The sequence below is a fragment of the Canis lupus genome, chromosome 4, assembly GCF_048164855.1.
Source record: "Canis lupus baileyi chromosome 4, mCanLup2.hap1, whole genome shotgun sequence".
Taxonomy (NCBI): domain Eukaryota; kingdom Metazoa; phylum Chordata; class Mammalia; order Carnivora; family Canidae; genus Canis; species Canis lupus.
In genome coordinates, this window is record NC_132841.1 from 6489964 (window position 1) to 6509761 (window position 19798).

The following is a 19798-nucleotide window of genomic DNA, read 5'->3' on the forward strand; positions in this document are numbered from 1 at the left end:
GGGGCAAGTGACAAAGCAGGTTGGGAAAGAGGTGGCTTCTGAGGACACATATAATGCAAAGATGCTGCTTGAGACGGGTCAACCTGGCTAGTCAAAGGAGGTCCACATGGAGAGAAAAAATTGAAAAAAGAAGGAGGGAAGAATATACCTGAATTTCAGATGATTTGGTGCCTCTCCAGGAACTTGAATCTTTGGACTCAAGTTGGGGCTGAAGTTTCAAGAAAATGAAGGAACCCAGGGGTTTATTTTCCCCGCAGGACTTACAAGGCTGGTCTCTAGCCTCTTCCTCTATCTTCTCTACTGATTCAATAATAAAGGGCTACAAGCTCCCCCCAGCCCGCCCCCGCCCGGGGTTGTGCTGTGACGCAGGGGGCTGGAGGGGTTAAGAGGCAAAGCTGTCCAGTCCTCCTTGAGGAGCCCAGGCGCCCAGAGTTCATTGTGACAGGTGGCACCAGGGGACTGTGGTGGTCCTGCTCACACCTCCAGTTCTCCTCTTGGGAGTCCCTGCTCCATGTGGGGCACCCATTCTCCAGGGACCAGCAGCCCTGAGCCTGGGGTTCACCCAAAGTGCTAGAGACATTAAGCCTTAATGCCCCTGACAGCAGAGCAGAGCTGTATGGGTTTGGGGGGCATCAAGTCTGACATTCCTTTCAAGATCCCAGTGCTATCATTAAAAACTACACGCACACTGTACATTTATATCATAATGTATTGGGGTTTCTTGGTTTACACCCGGAAATGTTTTGCTGCCTATTTCCTGCACTACCACGTCCCCTCCGGGAAGGCCAGTCTTGCCCGTCCTGGTTTCACACGCCCCTCCATCTTCTAGATCAGGGTGTCCCTGGGGGAGAATGCTGAGTTTGAGGAGGAAATTAAGAAAAGTAAACAACTGAATTTCTCCCTGCCTCTCCCTTCTCCCACCTTTCCCCACCCCCTCTACATATCTCATTGACCTGTCTCAAAGCAGGGACTCGGGGTTTCAGACCGATGGGCCACAGTGGCCCTGGGACCCAGAAGGGTGAGAGCCGCTGTGTCTACTTCTGTTGCAGGGAAAGAAGTGTAGGCACCGGAGACACCAAGGCCAGCGTGGTGGCCTCACCTCGCATGGCGAACCCACCGGAGCCTGCCCGGACCCCAGGGCTCTGGACTCAGAGCCCCAGCAACCCCGTGATGTGCCCTGCATCCCCCATGGCCACACTGCTCCCTCTCCCATGTCAGGCTAAGGGGAAGGAGGTGAAGCCCTTGGGTGTCACGGAAGAAGAGACAGGTGGGCGCCGCACAGTGTGACCACCTCTCAGACAGCACTGCTCCCCTCTCCGCTCACTGTGATGGGCTGCGTGTCCGCCACCAAACCAAGCCCCAGGTGCTGCCCTGGGGATGTGTGCAATCTGAGGACAATTCTGGGAAATGGAAAAGACAAATTTTAAATATACTTCCCCTGACACTTCCCCTCCCAGCTCCCGGCTGCTCTTAGCCACTCAGACTATTAGAGTTTGCTGGGGATCTTCAGGTTGACCCTTCTGATTTCACAGCATGGGAAGGGGCCAGCCATGAGCCGCCCAGTGCTCCCCTCATGCTCTGTGCCCCACCCCGTGCCATCTCAGGTGGGGGTCAAACACAAAGGTGGTGGGGATCAGACCCTGGAGCTCCGGTTCAGGGATGGCCCCTCGTGAGACAATGAGAGTGCTGTAACTATTGAAAACACGGGCTAGAATCTGAGATAGAAACTGGTCCTGGCAGGATCCCTGGGTGGCGCAGCGGTTTGGCGCCTGCCTTTGGCCCAGGGCGCGATCCTGGAGACCCGGGATCGAATCCCACATTGGGCTCCCGGTACATGGAGCCTGCTTCTCCCTCGGCCTATGTCTCTGCCTCTCTCTCTCTCTGTGACTATCATAAATAAATAAAAATTGAAAAAAAAAAAAAAGAAACTGGTCCTGGAAAAGGCACAGGCTCCCCAGGAATGTGCTGGGGGTGAGGGGTGGTTCGAGGGCCCATGGGAACAATCTCTCAGCGTGCCACCTTTCTCCTGCATCAGTCCCTCCTGGTTGGAAAGCCCTGACTACTGTGGGCAATTACGATCAGCTGCTCAGCAAACAGAGGCTCCCATCTTCTGTTTTCCCTGAGTTGTGGGTGAGGGATGGTCTCAACCAGCCCACCCTTTCTCTGTCCAGCTGCTGACAACAGCTGGGTGGGCTTCGGCTTTAGTAGAGGCCATACTTCATGCCCCCAGACTTCTATTTGTTCTCATTCTACTGCTACTTTTGCTACACAAAACTGCCTCCTTAGACATCTGCCAGCTTCAGACACTCTCACCAAAAGAGCTGGGCTGATCCAACAGGCCCCTCCAAGGGAGAAGGAACAAGAAAAATAACACTGAGAAAGAACAGCTACCAAATTTTATGTGCCAGGCATACATCATTTTATTTTATTCTCACAACTCTTCTCCAAAATGAGTAGTAACCTATTTTAACATGAGGTCACAGAGGCTCAGAGACATTAAGTAACTTGCTCAAGGCCCAACAGCTTATAAGAGTGGATTCAAGACTCAAGCCCTCATCACTAGACTCTAAACTAGAGCACCTCCCTATTGCATCAGGAAGCCTTAGTCTGGAGAGCCAGGGAACACCCGGAGAGCACATCTAAGCACAGAGTGGAAGGGTGACGCAGCGGCCAACCTGGGCTCCCTTGGACAGTCTGCCTCTGATGCCGTAGTTGGCCGGGATCTCTCCAGCAGGAGAAGATATGTTTGCTGCTTCTTGGTCAGTCCGTGGGACCTGGACCAGTTGATGCTTCGCAGAAACCACAGCCTTTGTGATTTGAGTAATTGTCTTAGTAAACACAGGTGCTCTGTGCAATCTCTTCCCACAAACATAATATTGATGCTCCTTCATCTTCTATCTGACTCTCAGGCCCTCAGGGAAGGGGAATGGATGACTAGGCCGGCTCACTGCTCGTGGGTATCAGGAGAAAACCCTCTTATCCATGAAGAGCAACAAAGAAAAGATCGGAGTGTGTCATTTTGTTCTCTGAATCTAGGAGGGCTTCAAGTATTTTCCAACCCTTCCTCTTAACCTCAAAAAAAAAAAAAATCCTGCTTAGAGGCAGAATTCACCTTGAAACTTCTCTTCCCTATGAAGAGGGTCTCCTCTGGAATTTGTTTTGGACATCAGAGTCCTGCTGAAAGTTTCATGAATTCCCTTGGCATTTTGCATCCAAATAAAAGCACAAAGGGCACCAGAACTCCTGACTCTCCAGAGTCCAGGCAGGCAGGCTGTTGGAAAGATTACTTGCATTTCTTGTGGAGATGTATTAGATCATTTATTTGCCGGAAGCTTTTCTGGGTGGTTAGCACAGTGAGTGAGTTTTTATTCCAAAATTAAACACTAAGCCTCAAAACAAATTTTCCCCCTACTGCAAACTAAAAATACTCCTCAGCAGTTGACTCATGTCCCCACTGCTGTTTGAGTAACTAGGTGGGTGTGAATCCTCCACCAGGGTGATGTCATTGTTCGCAGGACAATGAGCAGAGGACCCAAGAGGGGGCCTGGAGTCTGCCCCTTGCCAGGTGCCAGCACAGCTCTCTGGAATGGGACCGCCCATCCAAAGGGCTCTCAGCTGCGTCGCAGGCCCACATGGCCTGACAGTGCAGGAAGCAGTTAGGGATGCCCCCCTGACTACAGAGAGAACTGGCTGCAGGGCCCAATCCTCTTTTGTCCCTGTTTGTGGCGAGGGGGTGATGGGGCAGTAGCAGCTCCTGGCCACCAGAGGGAGACAAGCAGAAGTCACCAGGATTCTATTGAAATGAACTTGTCACCTCGTTCCTTTTATTCAGGGTGAGTCCCTGTATATGTCGCATAATCCTATTTCACACCACTGTTAGGAAATCTGACTAGCGGAGTTTGACTAGATTTTAATGGGATTTGCTGAGTCTGACGACAAGAGGTCATTTGAGGACAGTCTCACTCTCCCCTCGCCTGGGGTGTGAAGGAAAGGAACCTGCCCCTCCACCATCTGGATTTAGCACAAGCGTATCTGGCCCATTTTGGCTTTGCACACACAGTCCAGACGGAGCTCACGCACGTCCCAGACGGTGCGTCCGTGTGGATGCAGAAGGATTCCCCAGGCTTTCACATACATCCTAAGCAAAGAGTGACAGGATTAGCACAGAGCTCCGGGCTGCAGGGCGCTGCTGCCTGTGACAGAGCGGGGAGAGGACGCACAGAGGGGAGTTCATTGCCATCCCCAGGTTGGGTCCCCGACGGGCACACACTTTAGGGAATGCTTGTTGAAATGCTTGAAATGAAAGGTGCTTTAATGAATGCTTGTCGAGTATGGTTTGCAAGCAAGAAAGTTTGCAAGGCACACCGAGAGCCGGGCTCCTTCTCTGCTGCAAATCAGAAGGAGAGTGGTCAGCAGTTTATGCTTATGATATGGAGCTAAGCAAGCCAATGGGCAGGTTTTGGTTGACATGACCCAGTGAGGGAGGAAGACAGATAATAAGGAACTTACCCTCACTCCCATGAACCTGTCCCTGAGAACGATCCATGAGAGCAAGAACACAAAAGCTTTGTTGCAGCAGAACAACACGGAGACATCCGTAGTGTTCACTTTCTTTATTGCATGTAAGTACAGGTAGTTTGTGAGTGTCCAAAGAACACCAAAGGGTGCTGCCTTGGTAAAAAACACCTTCAAAGTCAAGCCATTGTCTCCAAAAAATCGACAGCATTCCCTAAAACAAGGAAAGAGAGGCAGTGTTATTATATTCTTGGATTGAGACAGACCATTTTTTTTCCCTATACCCATTTTTAAAGCGAATTAGGAAGGGGGGAGTTGTTTATTCTTATTTTTTAATTATTTTTTATGAACATCTATTAAATAGCTCTTTGATCTATTCCTTTAGTCCATTGAAGAAAATGTCCCACGGTGACCTGACATCATAGATTTATTCCTTCTGTTTGTACTATGTTTGGAACCAATGGTTCTAGACAGAAAGCAGTGTAGTGTTGGGATTGTCTGACCTGAAAAGGACCCAGTTCCATGGCGACTGACAGGAATTGTCACTTTTTTGGTAAGAGAAGGAAGTCACTAGACCTCTGTTTTGGGCGGGGGCGGGGAGGGGGAGCATACTTGAAGAGAACTCACTGAAACATATTTTTAAACAGTTTGTCTCCAGCTGGAATTGTCTTGTGATCAGGCAGGGGCAGTCAATTCTTGGGTGCATCTAATACGTTTTGGTTGTGATACAACTAGTGTTAATGCTCTGTTCATTTTCTCCATGAGGCTGTTTTTAGAATCTGTTTTTCCACCACAGGGAAGTTCAGGTCTCCATGCCACCTGAGAAACTTAGCACATATCCAAGAGTTCAGCATCTGAACAGAGAGGAAACAGGTAGAGAAGGAATGTTTTCGATGCCATTCTGGACTCCAGGGGAAAGGACCACCAGTGTACGAAAAACCATTTCAGAAAAACAAAGCCACCCTTCTACCCACAGAAGAAGGTAGCAGAAGAGACCAGGGGGTATTTAGAGTGGAGAGACTCCTGAGAAAAGTTTGGTCTATAGACAGTTACCTGCACTTCTGGGGAGCCAAGGTCATTGTTCTGCTGTCCTGACAGCCAGACTAGAAGATAGATGGGCAAGGAGTGCGGGTCCTATGGCTGCCAATAGACTCACAACAGGGCCCAGTGCAGCTGATGCACCAGTGAGCGACTATGGGAGTCAGTGAAAGAAAAGATAAAACTAGAATAAGCCAAATACCCCAGTCTGGGAGAACAGATGTGGCCTCTGCCACTTAAGATTAAAATGCAGCAGGAAAGGAGAAAAATTAAAAACAAGAGTAGAAGGGCATTTGGAGTACTTTTAAAATGTAATTTAATTTGTTCTTATCTTCAGTCCAAACTGAAATCAACCTTTGTTCATTATCTGACTGTGGGATAGCCACAGAAGAAACAGGAAATTCATTACCTTTCACTGAACTCAGAGTCCTATGTTGCTTTAAACCAGCACCAGAGAAAACATTTGAATCACTAAGTTTATGTATATGTAGACAAAACTCTCATCTGATTGGCTGGTATTTCTCTTGCTGCACAATTTAAATACAATATTTTATAGGGGGTTCTCTCAGGTGCCTTCTCTCCCTCAAAGACAGTGACCAGGGATGGCTTCCTTCATACTTGTGATTTTTAGAAGCTATAAAGTGGTACCAGTCCTTTCAGCATGATCGACAGGAAATACAAATCTTTCCTGCCATTAATGTCAACCTATTTTACGTTTTTTAAAAAGTGGCTCCATACCCAGCACAGAGCCCAATGCAGGGATTGAACTCAGGACCCTGAGATTGAGAACTGAGCTGATAGCAAGAGTCAGACACCTAGTCCAGGTGCCCCCTAATATCAACCTATTTTTACTCTACTTAGAGGTTACCCTTCTTAAGGGACCACAATGCATATAGGATTTCCAAGTTCCCCAGAATATTAAAAAGAAGTGATTCATACTGTGGCAGGGGCCATCCAAAGTCAATTGGGCAACCTTATGTCCTCTCTGAGAATCTACGTGTGATTCTTCCAATGTGTGATGGTTGTAGAAGTGGTGGGGAAGAGAGATCCATCCTGGAGATGGAAATGGTAAGATTTCTGGGCCCAGCAGAGCTCTGTTGGCCCTTTGTAGGCTCATGACAGAGGAGTACAGCTCAAGTGGGCAGATCTTGGTTCTAAGGAGACAAAGATGATTGGCCCCCGAGCCAGTAAGCCTAGCATTGCTTTCAGACCAAAGACTGTACACTAATCTGTGTCAGCTGGGTTCCCCACATATACCCTTGATTGCAAGGGGACCCAAGATAGATGATGAGCACAAATTCATTTCTTCCAGATACTTCTTCTTCTTATACAGAGAATAGAATATAATAGATACTCTCTTGACTGATTTCCATTTAAATGACACGACAGTTGAATGCCCTTCCTTCCTCGGCAGCTAAGTGCCCAAGGCTGGTAGGTTACTCTTCAGCATGCCCAAGTCCTTTGATTCCTACCAACTTAGTCATGTGTTTGGCCAAGTTTTAGATGTTGTTTGTTTCCAATCTTGCTTGTGCCAATTGTTCTTGGTTATTTCAATTGCATAATTTATTAAATATTTCCTAGACTAATGAAATATGAGTGAGAAAAGAAAGTTGTGTTTTTCCTATGAAATCTGAGCTGAGCATTTCAGGGAAGAGTCAATAAAAGTAAGTCACTAAAATATTGCCCTTGAATTAGATATGAATGAAACCCTGTGAAAGACTGGAAAAATTATAAAAATCTGTAAGTTCTACACATATTATTTGACAAATACCTATGCTCTTGGTACTCTTTAAAGAACCCTGACTAGGGACACTTGGGTGGTTCAGTGCTTAAATGTCTGCCTTTGGCTCAGGTTGTGATCCTGGGGTCCTGAAATCGAGTCCCATATCAGGCTCCCTGCAGGGAGCCTGCTTCTCCTTCTGCCTATGTCTCTGCCTCTCTGTGTGTGTCTCTTATGAATAAATAAAATATATATATATTTTTTTAAAGAACACTCACTAGGATAGCCTGGTTTGGTGGATTTAGATGGCCAATCATTTTTTTTCAAATCAGTAAGCACTTGTTTATCACTTGTTATATCCACAATTCTAGACAAGGTACTATGGCTGATACAGAACAAGTGAACAGGGGATCCCTGGGTGGCTCAGTGGCTTAACGTCTGCCTTCAGCCCAGGGCATGACCCTGGAGTCCTGGGATCGAGTCCCACACCAGGCTCCCTGCATGGAGCCTGCTTCTCCCTCTGTCTGTGTCTCTGTTTCTCTCTTTCTCTCTTTCTCTGTGTCTCTCATGAATAAATAAATAAAATATTAAAAAAATAACAAGTAAACATTCCCTGCTCTTGAGATTATAATGTGATTGAGGAGATACAACTGATTTCCTCAACAGAAAGCAGTGTAAGTTTAAATATAATCATATATTCATTCAATGGTGTAGAATGTAATAAAGCTATAGAATTCATGTTTAGTGGAGAGATTTGAACTGACTGGAGAAGGCCTCATACAAGATATGGATTTTGAGCTGAACCTTCAAGCATAGGTAGGATTTATAGTTAGGACTGGGGGGGAGAGAATGTCCTTGGAGAAAGAAGAGAAGAAATGTACCAATGAAACAAGAATGAATGGTTATAAAAAAGGAAATAATCTTAGAAATTAAATAAAGGATGGATAAGTAAAAGGAATTAAGTAGAAGAGTTGGAATATAAAGCCAAGATAATCTTCCATGAGAGAGAGAGAGACAGAGAGAGAGAATAAAATTAGAAGGCCAAGCCAGAAGGTCCAATATTAAACTAAAAGAAGCTCTAGAAAGAGAAAATGGGGAAAGTGAAATGGAGAAAATTATAAGATGTAAATTGAGAGAGTTCTTTAGAAATGTAGGATATGAGTCTTTGTAACAAAAGGACCTACCAGGTATCAAGACAAATGAATGAAGAAAGAACCAAAACAAGGCACATCCCTGTGACACGAAGGGATAAAAACAAAAATAAAAAGCTCCCAAGAGCTTTAAACCCAATAGGTTCAAGGGGTAGGAAATTGTGTAGCATCTGACATCTCAACAATGAAAACAGAAATGAAACAATAATGACCTTACCATTTTTCAATGGATTTTTTTTTTGCAAGCCAGAATTCTACAACCAGCCAACTATCAATCAAATGGGATGGAGAATAAAGATTTTCAGTTATGCAGAACTCGAAAACACTGACTCCTATGCCACTAGAGGACAGGCTGCACCAGAATAAGGGCATAAACCAAGAAAGAGGAAGGTATGGCAGCAGAGGGCACGGCTTCAACACAGCCAAGAGTCAAAGCTAGTGCCAGGGAGAGGCTCCATGGTAGACCACGCATGTGTCTGGGAGTGGAGCCTCCAAGGAAGTCTTGTGATTACACCAGCATGTGGAGTATATTGATAGGTTTTTGAGATGGAAGAACATTCAGGAAAAAATAGCAATCATTAATGGAAATCAGGGCAAACAAGACAAAAGAGGCAAATGTTACTGGCAGGAGAAATGACAGGTTGCTTACAAAGGGAGACAGAGCTGGTGAGCAATATTTGCATGATGATAATAGTGAAAACACTGTTAACCAAACATTGGGGTAGCATTACATCGGAAGAAACAGAGTCAGGGCAAGTGAGCATAGGATGGGACAGAAATCAATAGATGCCTACACTTAAGAAACACGGAGATGAGACTTTAATTTACGTAAATTGGCATAAATATCACAAGAACTGGGAGTGGCTGAGAGTGAGCAGGTGTGAACAGGGGTTGCTGTTTTTCTTAAGATTCTTTTACTGCTATTTTGCATTTCCAAAGTATTTACATCTATTAAATTGCTAGAAATAAAAAATTATTTAAAAACACAAGAGAGAGATCAAGTTGCTGTGGCTGAAGCTGAGTGCCCTGAGACAGTTCTGAGCAGTGCAGTTTGAAAAACCAAAGATTTAGAGCCCTGCAAGTTACAGATAAAGATGCAGAGCCCTGCAAGTCCAGACAGAACAAATGATGCTCTCAAGTTCAGACAGTGGTGGAACCAGACCTGTAGCCTGTGTTCACTCCCCAATGAACCCTCAATGATCCTCCCTCTCTTTTGAATCCTTTCTATCACCATTTAGATAGGTGTAAGCCTCACCAACCTTAAAATACACCCCAAAGTGAAAGCATCTTGTCAGCCCCGTCTTCCCTCATCCCATCTTTCAGAGCCAAGCTTTCTCAGAATGGTTGTCTACACTCACGTCTGCCATGACTGCCTCTCATTCCTCTGCTTACTAACCCCGTGTCACTCGGGCCTCTCACCCAAACCCTTAGACAGATTACTAACAAGCTCTGCACTGCTAAATCCAATAGGCTATTCCTCCTCAAATATCCATCCTTCTTGGCTTCTAACTCAACATACCCCTCTTGGTGTCCTCCAACCCCTCTACACACTTACAAGGCTTCCTTCAAAAGACTTCTTTAGTGTTTTCCTAGATTTCTCTTCTACTTCTTCCTCTCTTTATTCTGCAAGCAGTCACTGAGCAACCTCATCTACTATTCTGGTTTCAAAGCTCAACTGATGATTCTCTAGTTAAGACATCTCTTCTGTTGGATACCATCCTGCATCCTGGACATCCCAGACAACTCAAATTTGGCCTTCCCAAATGGATGCAATATCTTCCCCCTCCACCTTCAATTGCAACATGGTACTCATGATTCATATTTCTGCTCAGGCTGCATTCTCGGGAATCATTCTTAACTTCTTTTCCCTTTTCACATCTAATTCAATCACTAAGGCATATAGATTATTTCTCTTAAGTATCTCATTCCTATGGCCATTATGCTGGCCCATACCTCTTCTCCTCTCACTTGGACCACTGCTGCTAAAACCTAATTGAGTTTTTCTCTCCACTGCTGTCTCTTCTTCAATCCAATCCATCACATTCTCCATGTTTTAGCCATAGAGATCCTCCTCTCCACTTACTTTCCCTTAGAATAATGGACAAGCTCTCCACAAGGTGTGCCAGGTCCTCTCTGATCTAGCTTTACCCTTAGATTTATGTATCACCACTTCTCCATCCTTGCTCTGAATTTCCCTCAGCTTGAACTCATTTTAGTTCTGTGAATTTAGTGCTCTTTCTCCCTCTGCACCAGGTCTCAATGGGTTCTCTGTTTCCTTTTCCTGAAACATTCTTACTTTTCCCCTCTTTCTTTGGTTGGTGTCCTTCCATCCATTGGGTCCCAGTCCATATGCCCTCTTCAGTGAAGTGCCCCCGATACGTACTCCCCACATACCCGGTAATCCTTATCATACATACATGACCCTCTATTATAACTGCACTTTACTATAACTGGTTATTTAATCATCTGACTTCTTCTCTAAGGCATAACCACCATGTGATCATTATACTTTTGCTTCACCTTATGTCTTCATAGCCTAAGACGTAATGTATGTCAATAATTTTTTTTAACAGAATGAATGTGCTTATTCCTTTATGGAAGACCAGTGGTGTTCAAACAATGATGCATAGACCATTAGTCTTAGAAATTCCAAGGATCTTTTATTTTATTTTTTTTCCCAAGGATCTTTAAAAATATAGATTGCTTGGATTCAACCCTAGGTACACTTGATCAAATTGTCTAGTAAGGGGCCTAGAATCCTATAGACAATGGTGCAGTTTATAGAAGGGGTACATTCTTGACAACATTCCATTTCTAAATCACAATTTAGAAATCTTGATTAGTTTTCCCATAGTATACTGCCTTTCTGTTTGCCAGCTAATGTTAACATCGCCACCTGGCATTTCTAGTTCCCTTGGGCTCCCAGAGTTGATATTGTGATTCTTGTTTAACTTTTAAAATCTTGAGGGAGCCACATTATTTGAATTTTTTGCATAAATGAAACATGAGTCATCCTTATATTTTGTAGTTGTGAATTTGCATTAAAATGTGACTGCACTGTATTTTTTAAAACTTCCAAATGATTCTCATGTACACCTAAGTTTGGACTCAAAAAATCATGCTGCCTATGTCTCTCTGTTTTCTTTCTTTAAAATTTTTTTTAAATTGTAGTAAAATCTACATAACATAAAATTTCCTAGCACTATTTGTTGAAAAGACAGTTTTTTTCCCCATTGAATAATCTTAGCATCCTTGCCAAAAATTGTTTGACCATATATGTCCGTTTATTTCTGGGTTCTCTATTCTATTCCATTGATTTATAAAACTGTCTTTATGCCAGTATCATACTTCATGTCAGTTTTGATTACCATAGCTTTACAATAGGTTTTGAAATCAAGAAATGTGAAACCTCTAATTTTGCTTTTATTTTTCATCATTATTGAATCATCATTATATTTCATCATTATTTCAATCTTTATTTTGGCTATTTGGAATTCCTTGACATTCTATATGAATTTTAGGATGGATTATTCTATTTTGAAAAAAATGCTCCTGGATTTTTGATAGAGATTGTGTTAAATCTGTAGATCATTTTAGGTACTGCTATCTTATCAATATTAAGTTTTCCAATCAATGACTACTAAATGTCTTTCCATTTGTTTTGGCTCTTCTTAATTTCTCTCAGGAACATCTGTGTGGTTTTCAAATACACATCTTTCACTTCCTTGGTTAAGTTTGCTTTTAAGTATTTTATCCTTTTTGATAATATTACAAATGTAATTGTTTTCTTGTCTTTCACTTTTAGAAATAAATTTAAAAATTGAAATATGAAATATATTTCTTTAAGTTCACAAGGTTTAACGTATGCAGTCTGATTAATTCTTATAAAGAGAAATTATACATGTAACACCATCTCTACCAAGATATAGAATATGCCAGCACTCCATAAATTTCCCCTGTGCCCTCTCTTAGTCATTACCTGCCCTTCTAAATATAGAGTAATTATGGAGAGTTATGTTTCAATAGTTTACTTTTCTTTTATGAAGATAGAACCACACATTATTTACTTTTTTATGTCTTATTTCTTTTACTCAATATGATGTCTGAGACATTTTAGCTGTAGGTAGCAGCAATTCACTTGCTTTATAGTGTCTAACTCTATGAATTTACCATAATTTACCTATTTTTAAGTTGATAAGTATTGAATAGTTTTGATTATGAATTTATATAGTCATTATCCATTTATATTTTACCACATACTTGCTCTTCCTAAAGTTTATCATTCTTTTCTGAATTGTACTTCCATCTGATATGATTCCTTTTGCCTGAAGAGTCCCTTTAAGTGTTTCTTCTCCTACTGGTCTGTAGGAAAATATCTATTTTGCCTTCACTTTTTAAAGGCTATTTTTGCTGGATTTAGAACTTGAGATGGGCATTTATGTTCATTCTTGCCTTTGAAGAAATAATTCCATTGTCTTTTGGCTTTCAGTTTTTCTGTTAAGAAATCAATTGTTAATTTGTCAAGTCTTTTGCTCTTTTGATAATAATGTCTCAGTTTTCCTAGTTTCTTTGAAGATTTTATATGTACCTTAGTTTTCAACAGACTTGCCACGATGTTCATAGGTGTAGTTTCTTGTATTTTATTATTATTATTATTATTATTATTATTATTATTATTATTATTGGTTTGGGATTTATAAACTTTAAATCTGTGGCTTGATGTATTTCATCAGTTTTGGAAAATTCTTGGTCAGTATTCCCCTCTGTTCCTGGGCTTCCAATTATACACATACCAGACCTTTCTACTATTCCCTGTATCTATCTTACACTTCTTTTGTATTTTCCACCCCCTTTTTTTCTTTTTTAAAAAATTTTGTTATTTATTTGAGACAGAGAGAGAGAAAGAACATGAGTTGGGGGAGAGGCCTCCCTAGACTGTTCCATAAAATAGTGACATCACTACCTCTACCACCCCTCATTTCTTCATCACTTGAACTCACATTCTGTGACATATTATATGGTCATATTTTTTACCGTTTTTATTTTTCTAGCAAAATATGAGTACCATGAAGGCAGAAACTTTGTTTTACTTACTGCTGAATCCCCAGAGCCTAGAACAATGCCCATGCATCATAAATATTCTATAAATTGCTTGTGAACAAAGTGAGTTCCTGTTTCCACACTTGATGGCTGAATTAGAATTTGAGGGCATAAGGCCAGAAATATGCACTTTTACCAGCCATCTCAAATGTATGTACTCCAAATTCTCCAATGTAATTCATATCTAAAAAATTAGTTTTAAAAGGTAAAAAATTTTCAAATGTAAGCCAATCAAACCTATTGATACCTCCATCTTTAGTTTCAAGTGTCATCCTATTCCTGGCTTTGCCAGGAACAGTGGTATTCTCAGAGAATTAATATAAAGAAATGTAAAAGGGGTTCCAAATTCTGTGATGTATATTTATGCATGTGTTACTTTCTTGATGTATGGGTCTTTGTCTTGCTCATTGTATTAAAATATTTAAAATGAAAGCAGGGGAAGAAAAGACAATTTCTTGAAGGAAATCTTTATAGAAACAGCTATGGCTTAAATATGACATAGCTAATGCCATCTTCAAGCCAGGTGACTATAGATTATCAAAGATAGAACCTTCTCTTTCTTTCTTTCTTCTTTCTTTCTTTCTTTCTTTCTTTCTTTCTTTCTTTCTTCTTTCTTTCTTTCTTTCTTTCTCCTTTCTTTCTTTCTTTCTTTCTTTCTTTCTTTCTTTCTTTCTTTCTTTCTTTCCTTCCTTCCTTCCTTCCTTCCTTCCTTCCTTCCTTCCTTCCTTCTTTCATTTGAGAGAATCCTGAGCAGGCTTCACACCCAGATGGATGCTCCCATCTCATGACCCTGAGATCATGACCTGAGCCAAAAACAAGATGATCTGAGCCAAAATCAAGAGTCAGACGCTTAACTGACTGAGCCACTCATGTGGCTCTTTAAATTGGAGCCCAGGTTATTTAATATCTTGTCACTTTCAGGACTTGATTATTTGATCTACTTAAAGATATTGTGCGATTTGGTGTTTTATTTTCATGTTATGTTAAGAAGAAAAAATCTAGAATGACTGATTTCTAAAGTAGAGGATTTCTGAAGTAGAGGATTCTACTACCATTTATGAAAGTGGAAATGGAAATATATATTTTCCAAATGCAGTCTCTAAAGAAAGTAGGTGGGGCGGGGTTAAGAAAGAGGGAACATCACTACTGCAGATGCTAAGGCACTCCAGGCAACTCGATGCTGAGGTGAGAAATCAGACTCTTAACTTTGTTCACATGCAAAAACTATCTCCAAATACAAACCATTAGGATAGTACTTGCTGAAAGACAACATGACCATGATCTCACATTCTAGAAAAATAACAAGAAAAAAAATGTGAGGCAAACACTTGGGCTACTTTTATGTCAGCAGAGGCAGGAGCAACCCAAGAAGTTTGGTACAAACTCATGTCAGCAGAGGCAGGTACAACTCAAGAAGATGGCTCTGGGAGATGTGGAAAGTCCCTGAGGCATGCAGACTCATACATTTTGTAAGGACCTCTGGATCAGAAACAAGTTAATGCTAGTTTCTAAAGGGCCCACTGTTAAAACCATGGCAATTTAAAATGCCTGGGAGGACATGCAGGACAGGCCTGCTGAAACCAGGCAGATATCCACTGAACACAGCATGGTACCAGGAAGATGTGATTCAGTGCCAGGGCAGGAAGCTAAGGACATAGCTTAAATCTTTAGGAAACAAATGCAGTCGAGCATTGGATAGGAAAACTACTGATTGTCTTCTGGATCTCTCTGTATTGAGCAACTCTGGCCTGCCTTTGTACCTATGGCTCAAATCTCTGTACTAGGTTCTTTCTGTCAAGCTCATTGAGAATAATAATTCCATTAGCCCAAGTTTTTGACCCCCATCATCTCTGTTCCTGGCTTGTACTGAAATAAACTTGCATTAATGTTAGTATATATTGGTGGTGATACAATATATTATCCAATTCCAGGGACACACACATACATAGTAGGAGATCGAAAATATATAGATTTACATAAAAAGATAGAAAAAGAGACTGATGGAATAATGTACAAAATAAAAAAATTAAACTAAATTACTAATTTGGGCTTCCCTTGGGTCACAAATATAAGCTATATTTACCGAAAATAACGTTTGGAAATAACACAGCAAAATTGGAACGATTATTCCAGTTATACCTTTTTTCTACTTCCTTTGCAAGGCCTTAAGGAATATGGTCAGTTGAGATAAAATGTCATTTCAATATATTTGATATGCAAAAGGCAGTTCACTGTGTGGGCTCTGGCACATTAAAAAGAATAAAGAAATGGCAGAATTAAAAGCAAGCAGCTAAACAAGGAATAAAAATCTAGAAAACTGTGATAAGGAAGAAATGAAAATAGATTCTGAAAAATAAAAAATAGTAAATCAATAGAGCAGTAGTTAGGATAGGCAGGGGGTAGACGGGGATGTAGAGATGCAGGATAAATTCCCAAAGTATTATTCAGCAATGAGCTGAGATGGTGTTTGGAAACCAAAGGGCAAGGAAACTAGTCTCTTGGAACAGAACTGCCTTTCTACCATAGCCTCTCAAGGAGCTTTGGGAAATGCCGTAATCCCTAGGCATGTGGTGGATGAGATGGACACATACCCCTGTGGACAGAAGCTAGCTTTCCTGTTACACTGGAAGAGGACCTGCGGCATAGCCTGCCTTTAGCAGATGAACAAAAGACTACCTACGTGATTCATATGTGAACAGAGGCATCCCAGAAGAAGCCAAGTAGGTGGGGCAGGCTTATAAGAACTAAGAAATTTGACACCTACTCACTTTGTGACTGGTCTGAAAGGCAATATGCTGACTGTAGCCTATTTACATATCAGATTGATCAAGATTTTAGAAAATAAAAAAATTTTATTTCGTCTGGAATTCCAAAAAGCACTTCACCCTACAAGTACTCTAGGTACAGTCCTTGAGCTAAGCCATGGTCATTCATTCAAAGTGCAAACCAGCAGATCAGTGCATCCCTAGGAAAGCATGGACAGGATCTCACTTTCTAGTCCATTACCAGCATTCACTTTTAACAAAAAGATTAATCCAAAACAGGTGCTGAAGCATCTGCACTATGAATGCATTTAAAGGTGATGTCAGCCATAGCTCGCAAGCTTCACTCAGGAGACAGGAAAGCAACAAGGGTGAAGCCAGGAGGAAGCTCTGCCCATCTTCCAGAGCTTGGGTGTGCTGCCGTTTTGTGGGAGTAGAGGACTGTTGAGGGAGGTTAGGAGTGCCTTAAATCAAAGATGTATTTTGTTTCTCTAAGGTAGGACTTTTTGCCTGGAAGTTACTTCTTTTAGCCAAAATGAGGTCTGTGAGGGGAAAAAACTTCATTACTGAAGAAGAAAAAAAGAGCTAATTAGGTTTGCAGCAAGCCAGGCCCTCAAACAGAAGAGTCTCTCATGGAGACATTTATAGACAGAGGCTGGAACCTCATACAAAAGCCAGAAGAGGTGAGAGGATACAATCACAGAACAGGAAAACTGCATTCCAACACTGACGTCATCCCAGGGATTGGAAAAGCCAACTTGCGACCTGGTCATGGGTTGTGGTCAGAGCTAAATTAGATCTAGGGTCTGATTGTAATGATTGCTTTGCCTTAGTTACCATCCTTAAACTTCTTCTATATGCTAAAAAAAAAAGAAAAGAAAAGAAAAGAAAAACAACAACTTGGATTACAAGTTAACCGAAATTAACCGAAAATTAACTATCTCCTGCTCCTAGCCCTCAATGTCCAGATCTGCTCAGAGTCACCACCATGACAGGTTTTTGCCTTCTGAGAAGAGCCTATTCAGAGTCAAACATAAGTGAATACTTTTGTTTTACCACACAGATATTTATATATAATTCAATTATACAGTAAAATAATAAACTTACACATAGTGTGATTAAAGATGTAAAATAATTCCTTTACCTTTAAAGAATCAGGATGAATGGATAGAGGCATTGGGGGACAGGCTGTGCCTATGGGTGTCCCTGCTCTATCTGGTGAAGAGGAAGGAGAAATAAAAGCAAATATTTAAATAAAAGAAGATCCAAGTTCAGGGCCAACAGGAGGCTGCACTTTAATTTCAAGAAATGATCCAGCTGGATTCCTCTTCTCTACAATGCGCTTTTAAAAATACTAACTTTGTGGAACATTTTGTTTGCTTTCTTAAAGCAAGTTTTTAAAACAAAAAACAATATAAAAGAAAAATATGAAAGGAGAAAAGAAATGTTACTCATGATGAAATCATTTCAACTCAGTTGTGATTTTGACATATTTCCTTCAGGTCTTTCCCCCACATGTGAACATTATGCACAGGCAAGGCCGTGTCTTGCTTCTTAACTGACAGCTCCTCCTAAGAATGTTCCCTTGGGCTCACATGGTTTTCTACTTACTGGATTTGTTTTTGTGTAGAACTAGGATTGGTGACCTTCTGATTGATACCTGCATAGATATTCTGGTGATATTCTTCAAAGAATTCGGGCTGGTGAATATAGTGTGATTGTCTCACTCTACAGTTAGATACTATGTTACTCCCAATTTTTTTATTATAATAAAAAAGGTGAAAAATATCTTCATGCTTCTAGTTTTCTACAAATTTTAGAATTTTTCCTGAAGAATAATTGTATTCATAATAGAGTATTAGGGGGAGTTATAGATGACTCAAGTGTTTATAAAGTTCCCAACCACCTCACATGATTAAGGCACATCTGTATTATAAAGAAAATACATGCATGCCATGGAATGAGGTTCCAGACCCCATTAGTGTGCTTGGATGATCACTTTTTATTTAAGAGGTAGTTCCCCAGACTTCAGCATCTACTGCAGGATTTTATTGGAAATAGACGGCAGAATGGCCTAGCAGCAGAGCACATTAATATAACCGGGGGCACTTGATATCTTCATCCAGTATCAAGAAGCAGATTGTAAGGTAGTCATAAAAGATATCTATTCCAGGGGGCACCTGGGTGGCTTTGGTTGAGCATCTGCCTTTGGCTCAGGTCGTGATCCCGAGCTCCTAGGATCGAGTCCCACATCGGGCTCCCTGCATGGAGCCTGCTTCTCCCTCTGCCTGTGTCTCTGCCTCTTTCTCTCTGTGTCTCTCATGAATAAATAAACCAAATCTTTTAAAAAAGATATTTATTCCAGCATTAGCGAGAAAGTTGGACTCTGTGAAATTGAATGCTTTTCAACCTTGAGATTCTGAGATTAGAAAATAAAACCTAATAGACAAAACTTAGAGTGGCTTGCAGCTATAAGTAGTGAACTGCTGGGTAAATGTTTATTTCCTCTTTTTTCCCTGCATTTATTTAGAGCTTTAAGGTAACAGAAGCAGCAGAGACCAATTACCAAAGTTGTGAATCAGGCTTTTGTTTATTTTGAAAATGTTAAGATATCTTTTGGGGAATTTTGAGTAGAATCATCTTCCGATGTAAGCCACTACTATTCATAAGTAAGTGAAATTGTGTTTGCATTCTACATGAGCATGTTTCAGTGTTACATATCTTCCCTTCGGTAGCAGATCTGGGCTTCTGCCAAAGTATCCTTGTATATTAGAATCAAGTTGTAAGGACTTGCCTAAACAATCAAAAAGATTAATGTTTACAGCACAACTAGAAACAAAATACTGAATCATTTTATTAAGCTTGATTTCTTACATTACATGTAGGTTTTCTAAGCAACTAGCAGTTTTGCTACCAGTGAGTCCAGAAGTTTGTATCATGCGTCTATATAGTTATCTATCCATCTATCTTTCTATGTATCATCCATCTATCATCTGTTTAATCTATTTATCTTATTATTGGTCAGTTCTAAAAACACATGCCTGAGACACATAGAGGCAGAAAAAGTCAGTCTTCCATGATGCTAGTGACAATGTCCTTTTGGGAAAGGGATCCAAGATAAATAGAGGGCCTTAACAGCATACAAAGAATTTTGGTCTTCGGATTTCCTTCTAGGAATGGTGTAGCTTTAAGCACATCTTAGGGAATATTCAAAAATCACAGATTGCATACATGTCCCACTAACTTGGAATTTCACAGCTTCCTCCACAGGAGTCTGTTCTTTGTTTGGGGCTTAGCTGGGTATTTTGCACGCACAATCGAACAGCAGAAGTATCTGAGAGGTGCAGAGAGTAAACATCATCTTGCCCTATGGCTCCTGGCTAACTTGCTAGTTAGAATGAAGAAATTCTGCATTCCATGCCAAAGGTGAAGATCAAAACATCAGAGACAGGACGACCCACAGCTTCCATTTGCGTGCAGTGACTAAAGTGCCAATGGAAGCAGCTTGGCCA

At 41.3% G+C, this 19798-nt stretch overlaps 1 protein-coding gene across 5 annotated transcripts in view; it reads right to left on the minus strand.

Moving 5' to 3' along the window:
- The window catches only part of SLC35F3 (solute carrier family 35 member F3), a 457576-nt gene that overhangs the window by 80497 nt on the left and 357281 nt on the right, over positions 1 to 19798 (minus strand). For all 5 annotated transcript variants that reach the window (XM_072823037.1, XM_072823035.1, XM_072823036.1 and 2 more), the window contains one exon: positions 4510 to 4729. In XM_072823037.1, the coding sequence (XP_072679138.1) occupies positions 4510 to 4729 (220 nt within the window). The remainder of the gene's footprint in view (positions 1 to 4509; positions 4730 to 19798) is intronic.